Source organism: Hyla sarda, chromosome 9 (assembly GCF_029499605.1).
Source record: "Hyla sarda isolate aHylSar1 chromosome 9, aHylSar1.hap1, whole genome shotgun sequence".
Taxonomy (NCBI): Eukaryota; Metazoa; Chordata; class Amphibia; order Anura; family Hylidae; genus Hyla; species Hyla sarda.
Genome location: NC_079197.1, coordinates 31,155,244 through 31,182,568, shown reverse-complemented (window position 1 = coordinate 31,182,568; position 27,325 = coordinate 31,155,244). Strand labels below are relative to the sequence as shown.

At 44.4% G+C, this 27,325-nt stretch overlaps 1 protein-coding gene across 1 annotated transcript; it reads left to right on the top strand.

Annotated features, from left to right (window-relative positions):
- Positions 1–579: 579 nt before the first annotated feature.
- WDR38 (WD repeat domain 38) lies at positions 580–27,325 on the top strand. Its single transcript, XM_056539695.1, has 9 exons — positions 580–943; positions 6,683–6,803; positions 15,061–15,177; positions 15,583–15,680; positions 16,986–17,066; positions 17,444–17,566; positions 18,543–18,692; positions 25,149–25,196; positions 26,886–27,325. The coding sequence occupies exons 1-9, from the start codon at positions 875–877 to the stop codon at positions 26,976–26,978; spliced, it is 900 nt and encodes a 299-aa protein (XP_056395670.1). The 5' UTR covers positions 580–874; the 3' UTR covers positions 26,979–27,325.

The following is a 27,325-nucleotide window of genomic DNA, read 5'->3' as shown; positions in this document are numbered from 1 at the left end:
TGTGGCTGGTGCTACTGGAGGACACTGTGGTTGACACCACTAGGGGGCACTGTGTGGCTGGTACTACTGGAGGACACTGTGGTTGACACCACTAGGGGGCACTGTGTGGCTGGTACTACCAGAGGACACTGTGGGGACACCACTATGGGGCACTGTGTGGCTGGTACTACTAGGGGGCACTGTGTGGCTGACACCCTATACCCTCCACCTGCCAGACATTAATGGTACATAATGTGGACACATCCCAGAAAAAGATACCTCTTTAAAGAGGTTATCCAGGATTACGAAAATTCCGCTTTTTGCAAAAACAGCACCACTCCTGTCCACAGGTTGTCTCTGGTATCGCAGCACAGCTCTGTTGAATTAAATGGTACTGAGCTGCAGTACAACATACAACCTGTGGACAGGAGTGGTGCTGTTTTTTTTTTTTGTTTGTTTTTGTTTTTTTTTTGTAAAAAAGAAAAGCGGCATTTTCCTAATACTGGACAACCCCATTTTATTGCAGTCCTTGGGGTGGTATGTCTTTCAGACCAAAAAAGGCTGTCGTCCCCTGTGTTAGGTGCACGTTGAATGGATTTTCTCAGGAATTAACACATTCAGTACATCATTCAACTTTGTAAAACATTTTTCCAGGTAAATCCATTTCCCCAGGACCATCCAGGCTGCACCTTAGAAGGAGAGGAGCGAGCAGGTTGTTTGAGGAGAGTCTGGCCTACAAAGCCCGGCGGCTGCAATGGAATGTAAACAGCCCAGGTCCTGCCCACCATTCACATATCTGTTACTATAGCAACAGGAAAGCTTTCTTTATACAACAAGGCCTAGCTAAATACCATAACCTGACGCAACCCGGGCTTCTTAAGAACATGCTGCGAAGATGTGGAAGAATCCATCGGAATATTTTGCAACAACTACAGTGAAATATTTTGAGAGGCACAAAGGGGAGGTTAGTAACAACGTAACCGAAAATAAACCATAAATCAGTGGTCCCAAACGGTAGCCTTCCAGATGTTGCAAAACTTCAACTCCCAGCATGCCCGGACAGCCGTTGGCTGTCCGGGCATGCTGGGAGTTGAAGTTTTGCAACATCTGGAGGGCCACAATTTGAGACCGCTGCTATAAACCAAGCAATTTACATGGGAGGAATTGGATTCTACTCATGTTCGTCTAATTATGCGTATTAATTGGTCGATATTAAGAAATATTTGGGTTTATACATGGCATTTTAATCATATTTTAGTCGCATTTCATCCCCTTTTTGTCAGGGTGAGAATATGAAGCATTTACATGTTAAGTGCAATATGAATTTTCAGTCAAAGAGGGGGAGCATAGTCCTCAAATGAAATGCACCAGAAGACTGTCACACATCTTTATTTCGGAAAGACTTGCGCCATTTTTTAATCTTGTTTTGGGGCATGTATGACAGAAATGAAAGAGATACATTGAAGTGTAGATGTATTGTGGTAGCATAAAAGATCAGCGTTACATGCAGATTTTGATGCAGATTTTGCATTAAAGGAGTAGTCCAGTGGTGACCCAGTGGTGAACAACTTATCCCCTATCCTAAGGATAGGGGATAAGTTTGAGATCGCGGGGGGTCCGACCGCTGGGGCCCCCTGCGATCTCCTGTACGGAGCAGGAAGGGGGGTGTCGGCCGCCGCACGAAGCGGCGGCCGACACGCCGCCTCAATTCAACTCTATGGCAGAGCCGAAGCGCTGCCTTCGGCAATCTCCGGCTCTGCCATAGAGATGTATTGAGGGGGCGTGTCGGCCGCCGCTTCGTGCGGGGGTCTACACCCGCTATCTGGCCGGAGAGCCTGGCCCCCGTACAGAGAGATCCCAGGGGGCCCCAGCGGTCGGACCCCCCGCGATCTCAAACTTATCCCCTATCCTTAGGATAGGAGATAAGTTTTTCACCACTGGACTACCCCTTTAAGTTTGCAGAAAATTTTACCCTATGCATTAAAGGGGTACTCCGGTGGAAAACTTTTTTTTTAAATCAACTGGTGCCAGAAAGTTAAACAGATTTGTAAATTACTTCTATTAAAAAAAAAAAATTATAATAATATTAATCCTACCAGTACTTATTAGCTGCTGAATACTACAGAGGAAATTATTTTCTTTTTGGAACACAGAGCTCTCTGCTGACATCACGAGCACAGTGCTCTCTGCTGACATCTCTGTCCATTTTAGGAACTGTCCAGAGCAGCATATGTTTTCTATGGGGATTTTCTCCTACTCTGGACAGTTCTTAAGATGGACAGAGATGTCAGCAGAGAGCACTGTGCTCGTGGTGTCAGAATTTCCTCTGTAGTATTCAGCAGCTAATAAGTACTGGAAGGATTAAGATTTTTTTTTTTTTTTTTTTTTAATAGAAGTAATTTACAAATCTGTTTAACTTTCTGGCACCAGTTGATTTAAAAAAAAAAAAAGTTTTCCACCGGAGTACCCCTTTAAAGGAGTAGTGCAGTGAAAAATAACTTATCCCCTATCCAAAGGATATACAACAAATCCTCAACATATGCACATGCTTTTAATTGGCCTAGAATGTTTCTAGCAGAAATGAAGCTGGAAAAGGACCTTACTGTGATGGGCTGTAATGTAGAGTATACTGGGTATACTGATCTGAAGAAGGAGGGCCTCACCTCCAAAATGCGTTATCCGTTTATTGTACCTTTTTTTTATCTTTGTACTTTTAATAAAACCACTTGGTTCATCATTCTGCAAACTATTGGTTTGGATTCCTTTCTCCTAAAGGGGTACTCCGGTGGAAGCGGTATAAGGGGTATAACTGGTGCCAGAAAGTTAAACTGATTTGTAAATGACTTCTATTTAAAAATCGTAATCCCTCCAGTACTTATCAGCTGCTGTATGCTACAGAGGAAGTTCTTTTCTTTTCGAATTTCTTTTCTGTCTGACCACAGTGCTCTCTGCTGACACCTCTGTCCATGTCAGGAACTGTCCAGAGCAGGAGAGGTTTGCTATGGGGATTTGCTCCTGCTCTGGACAGTTCCTGACATGGACAGAGGTGTCAGCAGAGAGCACTGTGGTCAGACAGAAAATAAATTTAAAAAGAAAAGAACTTCCTCTTTTTAACTTTTTGGCATCAGTTGATTTAAAAAAAAAAAATAGTTTTCCACTGGAACTACAGCAGTGGCATCACAGTAAGGTCCTTTTTCCGCTTTTATTTCTGCAGCTCACAACAATACTGGTTCACCATTACCTGGGATCTCAAGTACCCCCTTTAGGTGAGGTGATATGCAAGTTTGCCACTCGTTCCAGTTGAGCGGCCATAATTCCGTAGATAATCTGCCCATCTGTTTTCTTTCTCTCTGATCCCTGTACAGGGGTCAAGGTTCACTTAGGTAACGCACTAGGCGCCCTGCGCCTTCTGCCAGTCTCTCTTTTTTCTCCTATCACAGGTTGAAAGTGTCTAGGAACCACAACCTATATGTATGTATATATATATATATATATATATATATATATATATTATATATATATAATTTAGTGTGCCGAATTTAAAGCGTGTTATAAGAACACGCCATTCATAGGGTGCATTCACGTCACGATTTTGCTATACGGTTCCTGTATTCGGTTTTGTATAGGAAAACCGTATTCAACCATATAGAAAACCCTATACATAGACCTCCCATGCAAAAACGTATGCAACAAAAAGTATCCAGTTGTTTACGCTTTTAGTCGTGTATGGTTTTGTGCGTTTTATCACCGTGCACAAAACTGCAGTCTACTATGGTTTTGTGTCCTGTTTAAAAACCATATACAGTACATTTTTTTACTTTGAACTCAATGAAAAATGGATGGGTTTACAGTGGCATACAGTTTTTGGATACATTTATTTCTTGCACATGGCAAGCCACACCTACTTTCCTGGAATTCAATAAAACAATTTGAACTTTATTACAAGAAAGTATTAATGAAAAAAACTGATGCAACTGATGCATGTAGTTCAAATTTACAACACACAATTGCATACAGTTTTGTCAGTTTTTAAGGCATACGTTATGCAAAAAAAAAAAAAAATAACTGATAAAAAACGATATGGCAAAATCGGGATGTGAATTTAGCCTTAGGCTAAGGCTTCACGGGGACTTTGTTTGCAGGACAGCAAATCACATCTAAGTCACGCAACCAAAATATTTTTACGATTTGTCTTAAAGTTACATGAATTTACTAAAGTTGCGATTTGGCTTTAAAAAAAAATAGGCAAACTGCTAAGAAGTTGCAAGCAGGTTGCAGTCATATGTGACTTGCTACCTGCAACCAAAAATCCATCGAATTTGGATTTTGTGCGACTGTAGTATCACATCATGTTGAAAATTGCTATGTGACCATGGTCTCTCCAGTTACACACATATCAGCCATCATATCGACCATCTCCGCATTGCCGGCCAGTATGCTTTATCCTAGCCCCTCATCCTCCCCTGAAGATCTGGGGACGGAAACAGGGTGGGACTGAGAATTTTCCCCAGCTGTACTGGGTCTGGATTCGATGCTATGATGCAATGTATCATTGTGATCTTTATGTTGCAGTCCAAAGTCCCCATTTATCCCTAGCCTTGAAGAATTTGTCTCATAAAGACACCATGTCTCATTTGGGCATATAGGCTACATATACATTTGGGCATATAGGCTCATTTGCTTAAAGGCGTACTCTGCCCCTAGACATCTTATCCCCTATCCAAAGGATAGGGGGTAAGATGTCAGATCGCCGCGGTCCCACTGCTGGGGACCCCGAGGATCGCCGCTGCTGCACCCCGCCATCATTACTGCACAGACTGAGTTCGCTCTGCGCGTAATGACGGGCAATAAAGGGGCCGGAGCAGCGTGACGTCATGGCTCCGCCCCTCATGACATCACGACCCGTCCCCTTAATGCAAGTCTATGGCAGGGGGCGTGACGACCGCCACGCCCCCTCCCATAGACTTGTATTGACGGGGGCGGGCCGTGACATCACGAGGGGCGGAGACGTGATGTAACGATGCTCCGGCCCCTGTATTGCCCATCATTACGTGCAGAGCGAACTCGCTCTGCGCAGTAATGATAGCGGGGTGCTGCAGCAGCGATCCCCGGGGTCCCCAGCAGCGGGACCCCGGCGATCTGACATCTTATCCCCTATCCTTTGGATAAGGGATTAGATGTCTAGGGGCGGAGTACCCCTTTAAAACCCTTGCTGTAAGACAAAAGTGAAGATGTGGCTTCTCTGCCATGGTAACAGATCAATGGGGGGGGGGTAGAGAATCCAGACTGACGTCAATCCATTGGTCATCATACCAGTTATATTAGTCTGAAATTCCAACCTTCACCCGATCCTGTCCAGAATTTCCACACATGGCAAAGAAATGTTCTCATGAAGCGACATGGAATCTGCAGTTTAGAATTCATGAGGGTCAGGTTTTCGAGTCACCTATTTATTTGCTAATTTTTGGTAAAAGAATGTCAGCACAGAGGGATCATTGTAATAACCGGAAGTATATTCACCTGCTCATTAGACTGAGCCTGAGGCCTACAACGCACATTATAAAGATCTTTTAAGAGTTTCCTTGGATTATAGCCAAGTCGTGACATAACCTCTATACTAAGAAAAGTATGTACACCCATGTCAGACTAGATTATTGAAGAGTTTTCCCCGAGGGTCGTTTTGCCATCATTAGCTCCTGAAGTCATCGGCCATTTTTCAAAATTGCATGCTGCGTATTATGGTGTAAATCAATGTTATTGGTGCAAGTCAAAAAGCAAATTGTCTGAAAGGGTATTTGTAACTGAAAGGTATTTACAATCAGCCTTCATGTACAAAGAAAATAAAGAATAATCTTACTGGAATTCTAATGTGTGGATTTAGCGAAGGCCGAGCTAGGAGCTCTGTTCTCCCCAATAATTGCTGTGAGGGGTAAGGGAAGTGATAGCTCCTGTGGGACATAACACAATTTTAGGAATTATCATGATTTGCATGTGGAATTCTTTTTTAATTTCCTTCTAAAAGAATTCCCTCCATAGCTACCTTGTGAAAGCTGTCATGATGGTGGTGCTACGGGTTCCTATGATTTCAATCCAAGTTTCGGCTCAAAAGGGCCTAGGTTGTCACCTATCCACAGGATAAGGGATAAGTGTCGGAGATTTATCAAAACCTGTCCAGAGGAAAAGTTGCCCAGTTGCCCATAACAACCAATCAGATCGCTTCTTTCATTTTGCAGAGGCCTTGTTAAAAATGAAAGAAGACAGCTGACTGGTTGCTATGGGCAACTGGGCCCCCTTTTCCTCTGGACAGGTTTTGATAAATCTCCCCCGGGCCTATTCACATGGCGGAATTTCTACTTGCGGAATTCCGCCTCAAATGAAAGCCCAATTCACTTCTATGGGATTCCGCACTCCCATTGACACTTCTGAAATTCCGCTTGCGGAATTTCAGAAGTGTCAATGGGAGTGCGGAATCCCATAGAAGTGTATTGGGCTTTCATTTGAGGCGGAATTCAGCAAGCGGAAATTCTGCCTTGTGAATAGACCCTTAGGCTCCAACTACTGGATAAGCCTGTCAGCAGACTGTCACTCCATGGTCCATATTGGGGCTACCCTAAATGACAAAAGGTATTATTAAAAGGCAATAGGTAGTACTAATGTCTAACTTTATAGCAGTATATCTCCATTCAGTGCGCCTTTTTTGCAGGTGAACTCCTGTGCTGTTTCTCCAGACTATCAGCTTCTCCTCACATGTTCTGATGACAGCCGAATCCATGTGTGGGAAGCCAAGAGTGGGTTATTAAAGCATAAAGTGACAGGACACACAGGTAAGTGCCTGCCATGACATTCCTAGGGCCAATAGAGCTGTGGTAACATTCAGCTCTTAAAATCTGATCTGAAAGCTTCTTACCTGACACAAATGGACAAGATTCATGGGACATGTATTTTTAGGGCAGTTTAAACTGTTTTTGCATCTGTGTTATGGACGCAAGTCCACAGGCCCAAAGACCTGTTGTGGCCCAGTGTGGGAGTTGTTACCCCGTACCCTTGCTGCACTATCAGGCAGCCTCCCTGCAGTGTCCCCTGCCCCCTCCCTCCTGCATCTGTTCTACTGTAATTGTATATTATCCCCTATGTTATGTATATAAGAATGTTGTATCTTTAAAGGGTAGCTCCCACCATCCTATCTTTTTTTTTTCTGTCCCTGCCTATTGCCAATCTATCCCTAACCCCCTCCCTTCTTTTAATTTTTCTTTTTACTATATTAAAAATAACTTTTTGTCTGCCTGGCAGACTTCCCAAGCAGGCACCACGTCACTGATGCCTGCTGGGGCCGACACTTCCGCCCTTAGTTCATCTACGCAGGGTGCCTCCAGCTGTTTCACCACTACAACTCCCAGCTTGCCCTGACATCTACTGTCTGTCAGGGCATGCTGGGAGTTGTAGTATTGAAACAGCTGGAGGCACCCTGTGTAGATAAACTATTAGCTAGTTACATGCGGCGCTACGGCGCTAGCCCGTTCCCTACATAAGTACTACAACATATCAAAAAATAAAGTTGGTGACAGTGCCCATTTAAGATGATCACCAGTTGTCATGTGAGTTGTCATGTGATTGTTACCCAGGAGGTCTCAGTGACCAGGGGACTTAAGTGTGACCAATGGGACCCCACCAGAGTCTCCCCATAAAAGCCCTGGGAGGAGTCTCTTCTCTCTCTTAGTTCCTGAGTCTTTGCTGACGTGCAGTCGTGCCTAAGATTGTGTCTGGAGTCCTAGGAGCCTCAAGTCCAGTCTGCAGCCACAAGCTACAAGTCTACAAGTAACTACAGTCACAGCTTAGTCTGTCTCCAGTCAAGTCACGTCAGTCACTGTCATCTATTGTCAAGTAAACGTGGCCTGCACTGAATTGTCCAAAACCACTGCAAGTCCTTAAGGTCTCTGAAGTGTCTGGTCACCTCCGTTGGTCCTGGCTGAACTGTATAGACTGTTCCATCTGTCACTCAGTAAAGCTACCGTTGTCTGTAACTTGGCGTCGGAGTCATTATTGCCCCCGTGCCTAATCCAGGATCCAGTGGTATACCTTCGGGTGGTATTAAGGATAAACCATGCCCTGGCATCAGGAATACAATGGGTTAATGCCATCTGCTCCTAGGGTAACAACATCTGCCCTGCATCTCACACCCCATACCACAGACCCGAAGTGAAAATATCATAGATCCTTTCAGTTTAGATCTTCAAGTCATCAGTCAGACTCGTACTTGTGTCCACATTACAGTTGTCTTAAACTGGCCTAAAGTTATATGGAGAGTTAAAAAGATTGTGCATGGAATACATTTTTGCCTTAAAGGGGTACACCGGTGGAAAACAATTTTTTTTTTTTTATTCAACTAGTGCCAAAATGTTAAATAGACTTGTAAATTACTTCTATTTCAAAATCTTAATACTTCCAGTACTTATCAGCTGCCGTAAGCTCCATAGGAAGTTCATTTCTTTTTGATTTTTTTTTCCAGTCAGACCACAGTGCTCTCTGCTGACACCTCTGTCCATGTCAGGAACTGTCCAGAGCAGGAAAAGTTTGCTATGGGGATTTGCTTGTACTCTGGACAGTTCCTGCCATGGACAGAGGTGGCAGCAGAGAGCACTGTGGTCAGACTGAAAAGAACAACCCAACTTCCTGTGGAGCATAGAGCGGCTGATAAGAACTGGAAGGATTAAGATTTTTATATAGAAGTAATTTACAAATCTGTTTAATTTTCTGGCACCAGTTGATTTCAAAAAAATGTTTTCAATTGGATTACCCCTTTAAAGGAGTACTCCAGGATAGAAAAAAAAAACTTGCACAGATTGCCAGCATTTAAAAAAATAAACTGGAGTTACCTCCTGTCACTCCCCCGATGCCTCCGGTATTACGTTCCCATCCTCTGCAGCTATCCTCTTTTTGTTTCTTATGGTCAATTGTGGTTTAGATAATCGCCGGCTGCAGTGACGTCCAAAGTCAAAAGTGGATCCAGTAGAAAGTAGAAGGTCTCACTATATATTTCCCATTCCTTCAGAAGCAGCAGTCAAAAAAAAATTAAGTTTTTGGGCTCCAGTGCAGAATTTGTATCAGAGCCTCTTGCCCACCATCTAGAGAGAAGGAGGAAGGCGCCTCATGTGCGGGATCAGCAGGTCTTGTTAGTGGGGGAAGGGGACAGTAATTCCCACACACAACAAGGTAAAGTGTAGAATGAATATATGTATAGGTCCACTGCAGCCCTCCTGGGTAGAAGTAGAATCAAAACAGGATGACCGTAAATTCAGAAGTTAGTCCGGCGCAGAGAGGAACCATCAGGGAGCCAGATAAAATCAATGGATTTATTAGATGCAACGCGTTTCGCTGCGCATGCGCAGCTTCATCATGATGAAGCTGTGCATGCGCAGCGAAACGCGTTGCATCTAATAAATCCATTGATTTTATCTGGCTCCCTGATGGTTCCTCTCTGCGCCGGACTGTTTTGATTCTTGCTAGAGATGAGCGAACTTACAGTAAATTCGATTTGTCACGAACTTCTCAGCTCGGCAGTTGATGACTTATCCTGCATAAATGAGTTCAGCTTTCAGGTGCTCCGGTGGGCTGGAAAAGGTGGATACAGTCCTAGGAAAGAGTCTCCTAGGACTGTGTCCACCTTTTCCAGCCCACGGGAGCACCTGAAAGCTGAACTAATTTATGCAGGATAAGTCATCAACTGCCGAGCCGAGAAGTTTGTGACGAATTGAATTTACTGTAAGTTCGCTCATCTCTAATTCTTGCCCACCATGTCCCAGTCATATTACTGTTATCCTATGATGAAAATAGGAATTTGGGTCCCCTCAAGTACCAGCTTTTATGTGCATTTGCTACTTCTGCACTGCTATAGCTATTCCCGTGGATCTTGACCTCACACTTTTTTGTATGAGAATTTTAGTCCTATTGTGGTTGCATAGATTTCGGAGACACAGTGTATGTTAGCTAGTGGGAGGAAAAGATTTTATTTGTGCCCAACGGATATGAATACAATTTATTTGTGCTCCATAGAATGTAAAGGAGATTTCACATGAATGTAATATAGTCATATTTCTGCCCCCATAGTACAGTCACAGTTCTCGGTTCTGACAGCACCACAGGGATCTATACCCACAGGGATCTATACCCACAGGGATCTATACCCACAGGGATCTATACCCATAGGGATCTATACCCACAGGGATCTATACCCACAGGGATCTATACCCATAGGGATCTATACCCACAGGGATCTATACCCACAGGGATCTATACCCATAGGGATCTATACCCACAGGGATCTATACCCATAGGGATCTATACCCATAGGGATCTATACCCATAGGGATCTATCTCTGGTTGGGGTAACTAGTCTTGACAGAAATTTGCAGCCGTAGTATAGACATAAAATTTGGGCCACATTACTTCTTATTAAATCAATCTTATGATTTTTTTTGTGGCCTCCTCTTGGTGTTTTGTTGCTTTTTTACCTTTGGGTTTTTTATAAAAAACAAAAGAAAAATGCTTTAAAGGGGTACTCCAATGGTCCAGCATCCGAAAAATTTTTTTCCCAAATGCTGGGTGCAGGCTGCGGAGGTTGTGACATCACGGCCACACCCCTTGTGACATCATGCCACACACCCTCAATGCAAGTCTATGGGAGGGGGCATGGCGGCTGCCACGCCCCCTCCCATAGACTTGCATTGAGGGTGTGTGGCGTGACATCACAAGGGGTGTGGCTTTGACATCACGACCCCCGCAGCCCGCACCCAGCGTTTGGAACAAAATGTTCCGGATGCTGGACCAGTGGAGTACCCCTTTAAAAGGGTTGTCCTGGAAACTGAAGTTATCAGACACTTATCACCTATCCACAGGATAGGAGATAAATGTCTGATCATGGGGGATCTAACTCTCAATCTCTTGTATGGGTCCCCAGCTAACTACCCATTCTCCCCAATCACCAGCTGTTGCCGGACATCACTTCGGCTGGTAATTGGCTGAGCAGGCCGTCACTATTGCGGTGGGGGCAGAGCACGCCGAGGACAGGTAAGTAGATGGAGCCCCATACATAAGATCACGGGGTGAAGGGGGGGGGTGTCTCAGTGGTCGGACCCCCCTGCGATCAATCACTTATCCTCTATCAGTCGCTTAACTTCAGTTCCTACACTTAAAATTCAATGTGGTTTTTGAAAGCAAAAAAGTGCGAAGAAGGCCTAAGGCTACTATAAGGGGAAAAAATGTATTTATGACCCTCCTTTTCTGTGTAATAACCTTAAACAATAATTCAATTACTTCAGATCAATAGTAAAAACAAATCTCAACAAGCTGATTTTCAGACATTATATTTCTTCAGCATAAATTCATCGTATTTTATTAGGGCACATTTGATAGCAATGACATCATGGAGTGTGTAGAGGTAGGTGATTGTTCCAAGAATGAACATGGTACATCAAAGTAATGGAGATGAATACTTATGTATTCAATTAGATTCTCGTCACCGAAAAATCCTGCCTCGCCATTTTTGTGTCATTTTGGCAAACAGGAGGGCGGATCTGTCCCTGTAAGATGATGCCCCAGTATAGGGCAGAATATTCAAATGATGGATCCGCTTAAATAAATGTGACAAATGTAAATCACTTTGCTGCACTTTTGTGTCATAATTACAGTAAAAGTTTACTAAATGGGCCAAACATTGCTGCTAGAGATAAATACCTCTCTTGAGATTTGTTTTGTGTCCAATTCATCCAATCTGACGGTCAGATTTGTGTCAAGTTCATATCCCGATTCTGATTCGGAAGAGCCCCTATAGCCCTGCTATTGCCCATGCAGCCTATCTTCTGCTTCTGTACAGTTCACTGATAGGCTGGACCAGGTACAGAATGCCTGGCCCAGTGATTGTAGCAAGTGGAAGCTGCAATGCAAAGATCAGGGGTACTTAACTATTTTCAGTGAGGGTCCACTTATTCAGGTCTGACATCCGGTAAAGGTCCGAGCTGAATGCTAAGGCCTGGTTCACACCTAGCGACCTCAGGGCCATGAAGGAAATAGCAAACGAGCGACTGAAGTGTGGAGGATATATGACTTGAATACTGCCACACATTGTACCCTCTCAATATAATACTGCCGCACACTGGGCCCCTGAATATAATACTGCCACACACTGTACCCTCTGAATATAATTCTGCCACACACTGTACCCTCTGAATATAATACTGCCACACACTGTACCCTCTGAATATAATACTGCCACACACTGTAGCCTCTGAATATAATACTGCCACACACTGCCCCCCCTGAATATAATGCTGCTCCACACTGTACCCTCTGAATATAATACTGCCACACACTGGGCCCCTGGCATATTACTGACACACACTGTACCCCCTGAATATAATACTGCTACATACTGTGCCCCCTGAATATAATTCTGCCACACAATGTACCCTCTGAATATAATACTGCCACACACTGTGCCCCCTGAATATAATTCTGCCACACATTGCACCCCCTTAATATCATACTGCCTCACACTGGCACCCTGTTATATTACTGCCACACACTGTACCCCTAAATATAATACTGCCACACACCGTGCCCCTGAATATTAAACTGCCCCACACTGGGCCCCTGGTATATTACTGCCATACACTGTGCCTCTGAATACTAAACTGCCACACACTGTGCCCCTGGTAAATTACTGCCACACACTGTACCCCTAAATATAATACTGTCACCAACTGTGCCCCTGAAATTATTCTGCCACACACTGCATCCCCTGAATATAATACTGCCACACACTGTAGCCTCTGAATATAATACTGCCACACACTGTACCCCTGAATATAATTCTGCCCCACACTGCACCCCCTGAATATAATGCTGCCCCACACTGTACCCTCTGAATATAATACTGCCACACACTGGGCCCCTGGTATATTACTGACACACACTGTACCCCCTGAATATAATACTGCCACACACTGTACCCTCTGAATATAATACTGACACACACTGTACCCCTGAATATAATACTGCCACACACTGTGCCTCTGAATACTAAACTGCCACACACTGTGCCCCTGGTAAATTACTGCTACACACTGTACCCCTAAATATAATACTGTCACCCACTGTGCTCCTGAAATAATTCTGCCACACACTGCACCCCCTGAATTTAATACTGCCACACACTGGGCCCCTGGTATTGTCCTGCCACATAATATGCCCCTGGTATATTACTGCCACACACTATTCCCCTGCAATATTACTGCCACACTGCCACACACTATGCCCCCAAATACATTTTCTACAAACACTGTGCCCTGTACTGACTAATTGTACCTCTGTGTCCCTTAAAACAATGAATGACACCACTGTGTCCCCACAATAAATGACGCCACTGTGCCAACAGAATGAATGACACCACTGTGCCCCCAAAATGAATGACGCCACTGTGCCTGCACAATTAATGATGCCACTGTGTCCCCAGAATTAATGATGCCACTGTGCTCACAGAATTAATGATGCCACCGTGCACACAGAATTAATGATGCCACTGTGCCCACAAAATTAAGAATGCAACTGTGCCCCCAGAAATTATGATGCCACTGTGCCCCCAGAATTATGCCCCTTTGCTCACAGAATTAATGATGTCACTGTTCCCCCAGAATTAATGATGCCCCAGTGCTTACAGAATTAATGATGTCACTGTGCCCCACAGAATTAATGATGCTACTGTTCTCACAGAATTAAAGATGCCACTGTGCCCACAGAATTAATGATACCACTCTGCCCACAGAATTAAAGAAGCCACTCTGCCCACAGAATTAATGAAACCACTCTGCCCACAGAATTAATGATACCACTCTGCCCACAGAATTAAGGATGCCACTGTGCCCACAGAATAAATGATGCAACTGTGCCCCCAAAAATAATGATGCCACTGTGCCCACAGAATTATTGATGCCACTGTTCCCCCAGAATTAATGATGCCCCTGTGCCCACAGAATTAAGGATGCCACAGAATTAATATTAACTGTGCCCCAACATGAACTATGGCACTGTGACTCTCCAGCTACAACTCGCATCATGCACAGACAGAAGGTCATGATGGGAGCTATAGTTCTACAATAATTGGAGAGTAACAGGTGGGGGAACACAAATATTTACCTGAGAGCTTGGCTCCCGTCTCAGGCCTGGCCAGAGCAGACATCACAGGAGAAGCACGGCCGGCCAGTGACACAGAGTTCCCTTGCTCCTGGCCACAGCTATTCATTTGTATCAGTGTCTTAAAGGGTACTTCTCGTCAAATAAACTTTTGATATATTTTAGATTAATGAATGTTGAATAACTTTCCAATAGCATGTTAATGAAAAATATGCTTCTTTTGTATTTTTCCCGATCAGTCCTGTCAGCAAGCATTTCTGACTCATGCTGGAGTCCTAAACACTCAGAGCTGCCAGCCTGCTTTGTTCACAGCCAAACAGGTTGTGAACAAAGCAGACTGGCAGCTCTGAGTGTTCTCCTTTGTGAGCAAAGCAGACTGGCAGCTCGTAGTGTTTAGGACTCCAGCATGAGTCTGAAATGCTTGCTGCCAGGACTGGTAGGGAGACCCCTAGTGGTCATTTCTTCAAAGTGGAAAATTAAATAGAAAGAAGCATATTTTTTAATAACATGCAATTGTAAAGTTATTCTGCATACATTAATCTATAATATATCAAAAGTTTTTTTGATGAGAGGTACCTTTTAAAGACACCACTACAAATTAATAAGGGGAGATCAGGCGGGCGGTCTGGATGAGCAATTTTCGAGTGGAGCCTTGCAGGACTCTGCACAACCATGTGTTGGTCACACATAGGGGAATATTATGGGCAGCACCAAATTTAACCTGCAGTTTCTGCTGTATCAGACATAAATGGCTCCCTGGTAATGACCAGACCTCTTGGGTTCAGCTCGGTATACTTGCATTTGAGCAGGGGATGTCCTAACTTAACTTTAATTTTGTGTTAACTTTTATTTTATAAATGGAGAATCTAATGTCCCTTTCCGTGTGACTCTCTATAGGACCGGTAAAGGAATGCTGCTTCTCCCCTGATGGCGCCCTGTTTGCCAGCTCATCACATGACTGCACAGTGCGGATATGGAGGGTGGATACTGCCGATTGTCTTCATGTGCTAACTGGTATGTTATAACAAGCAGCAGTGTGAAGGCATGGTATCAGAGCCCCACAATGCAGAATCCGGAAGAATTTATACATTATGATATGTGTATACTATTCTACAAGGGTAATATCAACAAGTGCCACGTTTTATAGAAGACTAGAATACAGGAAATTTCATGTCAATGAATCCAAGTAAGACTCTGATCTCTTTGCGTTGTTGCATTACATTCCCATATGCGCTTATCATAAACCCCCAACATATGCCATATATACAATACATGCATAGGTTACTCATAGGCTCCCATGGGACACCGAACATTGAATTTTCATTTCTCAGATGAAGCCAAGGGTGGCATCTATATTTGGCCTCTTGACCACCACCGGCATGGAAAGTTTTGTATCATTTATGATTTCTATCATTTCAGATCATACTAAAAGTGTTGAAACTGTAACGTTCAGTCCAGATGGAACCTGTTTATTGTCTGCGGGATGGGATCGTCTTATTATCTTGTGGGAAGTGCAGGTATAATGCCAAAATTATAATCTTATGTGGGAAATAATCCCATTTTGCTAACTTGTTGTTCTAGTGTAATACTGGTGTAAGGCTCTGTTCCCATTGGTGCTTGGGGTTCAGTTTAACAAAAAACACAATGCAGTGCCAGATTTATTGGGCAACAGGTAACAGGGATGCCCAATGAACTTCATTAACTTTTAGTGGGTATTGTTGCCCAAGGAACCTAAGGAAATGTAGGCGAGGGAGGGGATCTTTGCATATTGTACCATGGCACTCACCCCCATGAAGACTTCTGGAGCATGTACACAAAACCCGGCCTTATGCCAAATCCTAAATGACCTTAGACAAGTGTATTCTGAGTACTGTGAGGAACAAGCAAGAGCAGAAACCCTGTAAGCCTCAGCGTCAGCACGCATTACAAGGGAGAAGCAAGTCTGGTACAGAATCATAGTCTTAAGTCCTAATCACAAGTCTAGTAATGTGTTAAAGTGCTACTCTGATTGTGGGGGTCCCCCGCAATCTCCCACAGCATCCGGTGGCAGTGGTTGTGTTGTCACAGTCACACCTCTTATGACGTCACACCACACCTCCTTTATTCATGTATATGGGAGGTGGCATGACGGCACCCCGTCCAATAGACATGAATGGAGGGGGCATGGCGTGTCTTCACGAGGGGCATGGCTGTGACATCACAATCACAGCCGCCCAGTCCAAGCGTTCCAAACAAAATGTACCCCCTTACGTGTTTAGTTTCATCCTGTAAGTGCAGTGAAGTACAAACCAGGCCAGAGATGCCGTATGATCTGAGTTTTTCACTTGTCACCAGGGATAGAGAGTCCGTTCACATCCCAGGAGAACTACAAGTCCAATTCTATAGTGAAATTACTCCCAGACTGTAACAGTGACACATTACCAGGTACTGCAAAGCTACCAAGTGTGTATCAAAAACTGTTTACAAGTGGGCTCCTTCTGTATGGGATTTGCTTCACAAGTAAAGAACAAGTTGTTATCTATAAATCCTGGCTTTTGAGGTATTCTTTTCCAGGAGCCTTGATACAGATTTCAGCTTCATTAAGGTAGTGTTTAGTGGGAACTGTCATCTATATATAGAGGTTGCTCCACTCCTGCCACCCAACGCTATAACCCTCATCATACACTACAAGCACAACCCCACTTCTGGCATCACAAACCTGTCTCACATTAGGTTTTACTCTATATCTGTATCTCTCATGGAACAGTGAGCTACATATATCCACTAGTGATCTATGGCTTAACTTTATTCTAAATTTACTATGTATATTCTCTATTTAACAGACTGGTCAGAAATGTAACACTTTCACTGGACATCAAGATGCCATTCAGTGCAGTGCGTTTTCTACAGATGGTTCTTGCTTTGTAAGTACAGTATTAGAGGAAATAAACCAAACAAATTAAGAATTACAAAGAGAAATATTGCCTGGCATATGTACTGTGTTACACAGGGTCCTTGTGATGTCATACCACGCCCCCTCAGTGCAAGTCTATGGGAGGGGGCGTGGCGGCTGCCACACCCCCTCCCATAGACTTGCATTGAGGGGGCGTGGCATGACATCACGAGGGGCATGGCCGTGATGTCACATTCCCCGCAGCCCGCACCCAGCATTCGGAACTAAATGTTCCAAACACTGGGGCAGTGGAGTACCTCTTTAAACAAAACCCAGACAAAGAGGTAATATATTAATGACAATATAATGCAATGTGTTGTAATAGTTTCCCTTTATTGTTATTTACAGGCTACAGGGTCCTGGGATTATACTGTCAGAGTGTGGAGTGTAAGTAAGGAAGCCCCAGAGAGAGTTCTGAAAGGACACAAGGGAAACGTCAGCTGCGTGGGCTTTTCTGTTTCTGGGATGGTGGTAAGATGCCTCCTGCATGTTTATTGTTTCGAAACTCTAAGGCTATGTTCACATGGCAGAATATCTTCTCAATGATTGTCCCGGAAAGCATGAGCGGACATTCTGCAAATTGCGAGCACTGGCGGAACATGCTGGTGCTAGGACTCCTCTGAAATGCACCGTCTCCATAGATAACAATGTATTTCTGAGTGGGATCCGCCTAAAGAATCGGTATGTTAAAGGGGTAGTCCGCTGGATAAAAAAAAATTTCAATCAACTGGTGCCAGAAAGTTAAACAGATTTGTAAATAGTTTCTATTTAAAAATCTTAATCCCTCCAGTACTTATCAGCTGCTGTATGCTCCACAGGAAGTTCTTTCCTTTTTGAATTTCCTTATTGTCTGACCACAGTGCTCTCTGTTGACACCTCTGTCCATTTTAGGAACTGTCCAGAGTAGGAGAAAATAACCATAGAAAACCTAACCTGCTCTGGACAGTTCTTGACATGGACAGCGGTGTCAGAGGAGAGCACTGTGGTCAGTCAGAAAAGAAATTCAAAAAGGAAAGAACTTCTTGTGGAGCATACAGCAGCTGATAAGTACTGGAAGGATTAAGAATTTTAAATATAAGTAATTTACAAATCTGATTAATTTTCTGCCACCAGCTGATCTAAAAAAAATTCTAGTGGAGTATCCCTTTCAAGGGGTTATCCAGGAAAAAAACTTTTTTTATATATATATATCAACTGGCTCCAGAAAGATAAACAGATTTGTGAATGACTTCTATTAAAAAATCTTAATCCTTTCAGTACTTATGAGCTTCTGAAGTTGAGTTGTTCTTTTCTATCTAAGTGCTCTCTGATGACACGTGTCTCGGGAACCACCCAGTTTAGAAGCAAATCCCCATAGCAAACCTCCTTGAATACCCCTTTTAGTATTTGGGTGAAGTCTGGAATTGGGATTCTGCTGTTCTACTATGGGAATGTTTTTTGTTTTTAGGCTTCTGGATCATGGGACAAAACAATAAGAGTGTGGAACCCACGCAGTGGTGCATTGATCTTTCTCCTGAACGGACATATGGATTGGTTAAGAACCTTGGCTTTCTCACGTGATGGCATCCTTCTGGCTTCCACAGGTCATGATAAGATGGTAAGAGATATTTTGGGCCATGTGGGGGCAAGATGTTAGCAGCAGATACTTTAGGACCTGTGAGTAGTTAGGTGCAGCCTCCATGGATAAAATTTGTTTTTCCAGCCCATCCTACAGATGATCAATAAGAATAAGATTTAGGAATTTGGAGACCAAGGAAACACCTTGAACTCTCAACCGATTCTTGAATACTTTTTACAGTGTGGGAGGATACAATATCCTGCTATAGGAGACCACTGCCACTAGCAGGGGGGAATTATGAGGACAAAATGGGCTACCTCCAGGGGGCCTGTCCTTCGGAGAAATCTCCCCCATTATAATCCGCTTTGTACTTGCTCACTAAGGCCCCTTTCACACTATAAAAACACTTCCGTTATGAACGCGCATTCGTCAATCGGCAGTTATACGGCCGGTACAAAACCACTAACGGCCGTTAGAAAATCCCATTATAGTCTATGGGATTTTTCTAATAGCCGTTTTAACCGGTTATCGCCCGTTATTAATAACGCCTGTTATTTTGTGACGGGCGAATGAACGGGAGAAATAGTGCATGCACTATAATCTATGGGATTTTCTAACGGCCGTATAACTACCGATTTCCTAACGGGCATTCATAACGGAAGTATTTTTATAGTGTGAAAAGGGCCTAACAGGGAAGCCAGGACAATTGCCCCAGACCCCCTCAGCTGGTAAATGCCTCTGCGTGCACACATTGTTAACTTATTATTTAGAAGTAAAACAAAAATTATCATATAAAGCGAATGATCTTCTACCTATGTTGTCTTAGACTGATACATATACAAAAATTACCTTAGGAATATCAAAACATTCTACGTTAATAATACCAAATACAAGCCATAAAAAATGTATATGGACCATGTTATAGATAAATATTTTATTGAACATAACTGCCAAAAATTACATACGTAAAAAAAAAATCACATAATAAATCTCAGAGATACTACTCAAAAGGAGCAGAAATAAAGGGCAGAGGTACAAAGGTAAATAAAGCAATGAATAATTCTATACAAACAATATTATAACCATACAGGAAGTATCATATGGAGCAAAGCCTAGCAGTATTAATGTAAGCATAAGGCAATTAAATGGGTACTCCGGTGCTTAGACATCTTATCCCCTATCCAAAAGATAGGGAATAAGATGCCTGATCACGGGGGTCCTGCCGCTGGGGACCCCAGTGATCTTGCACGCGGCACCCCGTATGTAATCAGTCCCCGAAGCGTGTTCGCTCCGGGTCTGATTACGGTCGACCGCAGGGCCAACGGCTATCAAGCCCCCTCCCGTAGGCTTGCATTGAGGGGCGGAGCGTGACGTCACACAGGGCGGAGGCGTGTCGTCACACCCTGTCGGCAAGATGCCGCGTGCAAGTTATTGCATGGGGAAATGCAGTATTAGGATAAGGTCACACGTGTCGCATTTTACTGTGTATTTGCTGCTGCATATTTTCCTATCCATTGAAGTCAATGGGCAGTAAAATAAGCTGCACAGCAAAATCTGCTGCAAGGCACGTGTGACCATAACCTTAACCCCTTCCCGCAGAATGTCATATATAAACGCGGGGTTGTGCAGTGCGTTCGCGCCTCCCGGCGTTTATAAATGACATTCAGTTAACCCGGCGATGCGCAGCATCGCACGGGTTAACTGGCAGAAGTCCCGCTGTTTCCAGCAGGGGACAACTTCTGCTTCACCCCCAGGACCATCAATTGATGGTCCTGGTCAGCGATCACTGTGATTGGTCCCTGTGGACCAATCACAGTGATCTGGGGTGAAAGTTCAGATCCCCCGCACTGCCCGCCCCTGGAAGTCGGGCAGAACGGGGGACGAAGGCTGCGGGGGCTCGCGGGGACCTGCGGCACACGGGGGGGAACAGGAGGGGACCGGCGGACTTACCTGATCCAGCGGCGGGACCGAGGAGCAGCGCGGGACCGGCCACGTGGACGAGCAGCGACGGGTAAGTATGTAGTCCTCAGAGGCAGCAGTGAAGATCTTCACTGCTGCTTCTAGGAGTCTGAAAACTACAACTCCCAACATGCCTAGACAGCCTTTGGCTGTCTGGGCATGCTGGGAGTTGTAGTTTTGCAACATCTGGAGGGCCTCAGTTTGGAGACCATTGTATAATGGTCTCCAATCTGTGCTCTTCCAGCTGTTGCAAAACTACAACTCCCAGCATGCACTGACTGTCCAGGCATGCTGGGAGTTTTAGTTCAGCAACATCTGGCCCTTCAGATGTTGCCGAACTACAACTCCCAGCATGCCCTTCAGCTGTCTGGGCATGCTGGGAGTTGTAGTTTTGCAACAGCTGGAGACACACTGGTTGGGAAACATTGTTTCTAACTCAGTGTTTCCTAACCTGTGTGCCTCCAGCTGTTGCAAAACTATAACTCCCAGCATGCACTAAAAGACCATGCATGCTGGGAGTTGTAGTTTTGCAACATCTGGAGGGCCCCAGTTTGGAGACCATTGTATAATGGTCTCCAATCTGTGCTCTTCCAGCTGTTGCAAAACTACAACTCCCAGTATGCACTGACTGTCCAGGCATGCTGGGAGTTTTAGTTCAGCAACATCTGGCCCTTCAGATGTTGCCGAACTACAACTCCCAGCATGCCCTTCAGCTGTCTGGGCATGCTGGGAGTTGTAGTTTTGCAACAACTGGAGACACACTGGTTGGGAAACATTGTCTGTTTCTAACTCAGTGTTCCCTAACCTGTGTGCCTCCAGCTGTTGCAAAACTATGACTCCCAGCATGCACTAACAGACCATGCATGCTGGGAGTTGTGGTTTTGCAACAGCTGATGCACCCCCCCCTGTGAATGTACAGGGTACATTCACATGGGCGAGGCTTTTACAGTGGGTTTCTCGCATCTTGAGATGCAGCAAATTTTGCGCTGGGAAACTCGCTGTAATCCCCCGCCCATGTGACTGTACCCTAAAAACACTACACTACACTAACACAAAATAAAATAAAAAGTTAAAAACACTACATATACACATACCCTTACACAGCCCCCCTCCCCCAATAAGAACGTCCGGTACACCACTGTTTCCAAAGCAGAGCCTCCAGCTGTTGAAAAACAACAACTCCCAGTATTGTCGGACAGCCGTTGACTGTCCAGGCATGCTGGGAGTTTTGCAACAGCTGGAGGCACCCTGTTTGGGAATCACTGGCGTAGAATACCCCTATGTCCACCCCTATGCAAATCCCTAATTTAGGCCTCAAATGCACATGGCGCTCTCACTTTGGAGCCCTGTCGTATTTCAAGGCAACAGTTTAGGGCGACATATGGGGTATCGCCGTACTCGGGAGAAATTGCGTTACAAGGTTTGGGGGGCTTTTTCTTCTTTAACCCTTCATGAAAAGGAAATGTTGGGGTCTACACCAGAATGTTAGTGTAAACATTTTTTATTTTTTACACTAACATGCTGATGTTGCCCTATACTTTACATTTTCACAAGAGGTAAAAGGGAAAAAAGCCCCCCAAAATTTGTAACGCAATTTCTCCCGACTACAGAGATACCCCATATGTGAGCGCAAAGTGCTCTGGGGGCGCACAACAAGGCCCAGAAGGGAGAGCGCACCATGTACATTTGAGGTGATTTGCACAGGGGTGGCTGATTGTTACAGCGGTTTTGACAAACGCAAAAAAAACAAAACCCCACATGTGACCCCATTTCGGAAACGACACCCCTCACGGAATGTAATGAGGGGTGCAGTGTGAATTTACCCCCCACAGGTGTCTGACGGATCTTTGGAACAGTGGTCCATGAAAATGAAAACTTGTACAGCCCACTGTTCCAAAGATCTGTCAGACACCAGTGGGGGGCAAATGCTCACTGTACCCCTTGTTACGTTCCTCAAGGGGTCTAGTTTCCAAAATGGTATGCCATGTGGGTTTTTTTTTTGCTGTTCTGGCACCTTAGGGTCTTCCTAAATGCGACATGCCCCCCGAGCAAAATTTGCTCTCAAAAAGCCAAATATGACTCCTTCTCTTCTGAGCATTGTAGTTCGCCCATAGTGCACTTCAGGTCAACTTATGGGGTACCTCTATACTCAGAAGAGATGGGGTTACAAATTTTGGGGGGTATTTTCTGCTATTAACCCTTGCAAAAAGGTGAAATTAGGGGAGAAACACACATTTTAGTGGAAATTTTTTTTTTTTTTTTTACATATGCAAAAGTCATGAAACACCTGTGGGGTAATAAGGCTCACTTTATTCCTTATTACATTCCTCAAGGGGTCTAGTTTCCAAAATGGTATGCCATGTGGGTATTTTTTGCTGTTCTGGCACCATAGGGGCTTCCTAAATGCGACATGCCCCCCGAGCAAAATTTGCTCTCAAAAAGCCAAATATGACTCCTTCTCTTCTGAGCATTGTAGTTCACCCATAGTGCACTTCAGGTCAACTTATGGGGTACCTCCATACTCAGAAGAGAAGGGGTTACAAATATTGGGGGGTATTTCCTGCTATTGACCCTTGGAAAAATGTGAAATTTGGGGGGAAACACACATTTTAGTGAAAAAAAAAATTTTTTTTTTACATATGCAAAAGTCGTGAAACACCTGTGGGGTATTAAGGCTCACTTTATTCCTTGTTACGTACCTCAAGGGGTCTAGTTTCCAAAATGGTATGCCATGTGAGGGTTTTTTGCTGTTCTGGCACCATAAGGGCTTCCTAAATGCAACATGCCCCCAAAAACCATTTCAGAAAAACGTACTCTCCAAAATCCCCTTATCGCTCTTTCCCTTCTGAGCCCTCTACTGCGCCCGCCGAACACTTTACATAGACATATGAGGTATGTGCTTACTCGAGAGAAATTGGGCTACAAATATAAGTATACATTTTCTCCTTTTACCCCTTGTAAAAATTTAAAAATTGGGTCTACAAGAACATGCGAGTGTAAAAAATGAAGATTGTGAATTTTCTCCTTCACTTTGCTTCTATTCCTGTGAAACACCTAAAGGGTTAAAATGATGACTGAATGTCATTTTGAATACTTTGGGGGGTGCAGTTTTTATAATGGGGTCTTTTGTGGGGTATTTCTAATAAGAAGACCCTTCAAATCCACTTCAAACCTGAACTGGTCCCTGAAAAATAGTGAGTTTGAAAATTTTGTGAAAAATTGGAAAATTGCTGCTGAACTTTGAAGCCCTCTGGTGTCTTCCAAAAGTAAAAACTCGTCAATTTTATGATGCAGACATAAAGTAGACATATTGTATATGTGAATAAAAAATTTTTTTATTTGTAATATACATTTTCCTTACAAACAGAGAGCTTCAAAGTTAGAAAAATGCAAAATTTTCAAATTTTTCATCAAATTTTAGGATTTTTCACAAGGAAAGGATGCAAGTTACCACAAAAATTTACCACCATGTTAAAGTAGAATATGTCACGAAAAAACAATCTCAGAATCAGAATGATAACTAAAAGCATTCCAGAGTTATTAATGTTTAAAGTGACAGTGGTCAGATGTGCAAAAAACGCTCTGGTCCTTAAGGCCAAAATGGGCTTGGTCCTGAAGGGGTTAAAGGGTAGCTCCCACCATCATATATTTTTTTTTACTATATTAAAAATAACTTTTTGTCTGCCTTGTAGTGTGCTCACTACCAGGCACACTTCCCCAGCAGGCACCATGTCACTGATGCCTGCTGGGGCCGACTTCCGCCCTTAGTTCATCTACACAGGGTGCCTCCAGCTGTTTCACCACTACAACTCCCAGCTTGCCCTGACATCTATTGGCTGTCAGGGCATGCTGGGAGTTGTAGTAGTGAAACAGCTGGAGGCACCCTGTGTAGATGAACTATAAGTTAGTGCCATGCGGTGCTACCCCGTTCCCTCCGTCATACCCCCCCTCCCCCGTTCTGAAACCCGGAACCCCACTCTCCTCCAACCCCCGTTATAATCACCAACTCCCCTAAACATACTCATTAATGAATAAATAATCATAAATAAACATACTTACTGATACTGCAGAGTCCGGCAGCGGGCGTGCAGGGGCAGTAGCGGCGACGACATGTGCGGGAGGAGTGGCCTCCCAGCCAGTGGCCAGGGAGCCAATGCGCCCGCTCCCGCCTGTCTGATTGACAGGCAGGGAGCGAGCGCAGTGTAAATGAATTAGGACCGATTGCCCGGCCGCAATCGGTCCGAATTCAGGCGTGACGTCACGCCGTGCTGCAGCCGACCACTAGTAGGGAGACCCCTAGTGGCCGGTTTTCAAACGTAAAATACATAAGTACTACAACATATCAAAAAATTAAGTTGGTAACAGTGCCCATTTATCACAACACAGTTGAAACAAATGCAAGCTTTTTTTTTCCTGGAGATGCTGGGCATCCTACTATATGTAGGCCCCTTTAACAGATAAAGGCATATGAACCTGTAAAGCAAAGCAGAAAGAAAGCTTCTGTTATTTTATTACCATTGTACTATTCCTTTGCAGGTAAGACTCTGGGACTGTGAAAATGGAAAATGTATAAAGGTTGTCAAGGTAAAGTGTAGAATCTTCATGTTCTGATGCATTTGGTATAGTAAATCTGGGCCAAGAATAAGTAGTCTAGTTTTCTTATTTAAAACTGAATATAAATTGGGCTACCATTGCTAAATGTAGAAGGTTTAGTATTAATTATTTGTTACCTGTACCTGTCATTAGCAAAAACTTCTTATATAATGTAGATAATACCATTATATGTATATTTGTAATATACAATGGTTAAAAACATACTGTTCCAGTAGCTACTGCCTGTGTGTCTCTGTGATTAGACCAAACACAGGAAGTGTGGGGGCGGGACAAGCAGTGCTCTGTGCAGGCTCCTGACTTGTCAATCATCCTGCTGTGTGGGAGTGTGTCATAGAGCCTCAGTGCACAGTGCCCTGCTTGTCCCCAGTGTACAGAGCCCTGCTTGTCCCCAGTGTACAGCGCCCTGCTTGTCCCCAGTGTACAGAGACCTGCTTGTCCTCAGTGCACAGAGCCCTGCTTATCCCCAGTGTACAGAGCCCTGCTTGTCCCCAGTGTACAGAGCCCTGCTTGTCCTCAGTGTACAGAGCCCTGCTTTCCTCAGTGTACAGAGCCCTGCTTGTCCTCAGTGCACAGAGCTCTGCTTGTCCTCAGTGTACAGAGCCCTGCTTGTCCTCAGTGTACAGAGCCCTGCTTGTACTCAGTGTACAGAGCCCTGCTTGTCCTCAGTGTACAGAGCCCTGCTTGTCCTCAGTGTACAGAGCCCTGCTTGTCCTCAGTGTACAGAGCCCTGCTTGTCCTCAGTGCACAGAGCCCTGCTTGTCCTCAGTGTACAGAGCCCTGCTTGTCCTCAGTGTACAGAGCCCTGCTTGTCCTCAGTGTACAGAGAACTGCTTGTCCTCAGTGTACAGAGCCCTGCTTGTCCTCAGTGCACAGAGCCCTGCTTGTCCTCAGTGCACAGAGCCCTGCTTGTCCTCAGTGTACAGAGCCCTGCTTGTCCTCAGTGTACAGAGCCCTGCTTGTCCTCAGTGTACAGAGCCCTGCTTGTCCTCAGTGTACAGAGCCCTGCTTGTCCTCAGTGTACAGAGCCCTGCTTGTCCTCAGTGTACAGAGCCCTGCTTGTCCTCAGTGTACAGAGCCCTGCTTGTCCTCAGTGTACAGAGCCCTGCTTGTACTCAGTGTACAGAGCCCTGCTTGTCCTCAGTGTACAGAGCCCTGCTTGTCCTCAGTGTACAGAGCCCTGCTTGTCCTCAGTGTACAGAGCCCTGCTTGTCCTCAGTGCACAGAGCCCTGCTTGTCCTCAGTGTACAGAGCCCTGCTTGTCCTCAGTGTACAGAGCCCTGCTTGTCCTCAGTGTACAGAGAACTGCTTGTCCTCAGTGTACAGAGCCCTGCTTGTCCTCAGTGCACAGAGCCCTGCTTGTCCTCAGTGCACAGAGCCCTGCTTGTCCTCAGTGTACAGAGCCCTGCTTGTCCTCAGTGTACAGAGCCCTGCTTGTCCTCAGTGTACAGAGCCCTGCTTGTCCTCAGTGTACAGAGCCCTGCTTGTCCTCAGTGTACAGAGCCCTGCTTGTCCTCAGTGTACAGAGCCCTGCTTGTCCACCCAATGCTTATTACAAATATACATATAATGTTATTTTCTGCATTATACAAAAAGTTTTTGCTAATGACAGGTACACTTTAATTCTGACATGTATAAATAACCTACCTTTCTCTATTGCAGGGCATGCTGGAGATGACACATGTTTGTATATTTTCACCAGAAGGTACCCTAATGCTGGCTGGTGCCATGGGGCTTCACCAATCACAGTATTAACATATTGCCGATTCCACTCAATATACTCACTATGCTGTATATAGTCAAATACTCAAGCTTCTTAAAAAATAGACTTTTCAGGCTCCAACAAAAACTTTCAGCAATGTTGACTTTGTGCCACAGGAAGGAATAAGAACATTGTATTGCCACCAATGTTTACTTGATATTGAATACACTTTTATTCCATTGAGGAATATGGAGGCTATGTTCACACAAGGACATGGTCACACACCATAAAAAAGACGAAATTTTGTTGTGGCCGTGCTCGCACCTTGTCCTGAGGAAGGGCCCATTACGGGCTTGAAACGCGTTGTATGTGCAATGTAATAAATGCTATGTTGTTTTAA

Excerpts from the sequence above, each read along its gene's own strand:
- WDR38 (XM_056539695.1), top strand. The coding sequence starts at position 875 with ATGTGGAAGAATCCATCGGAATATTTTGCAACAACTACAGTGAAATAT. Across the intron at positions 944-6,682 it reads TTGAGAGGCACAAAGGGGAG|GTGAACTCCTGTGCTGTTTC; the intron begins GTTAGTAACAAC and ends CCTTTTTTGCAG. Across the intron at positions 17,067-17,443 it reads CTACAGATGGTTCTTGCTTT|GCTACAGGGTCCTGGGATTA; the intron begins GTAAGTACAGTA and ends TGTTATTTACAG.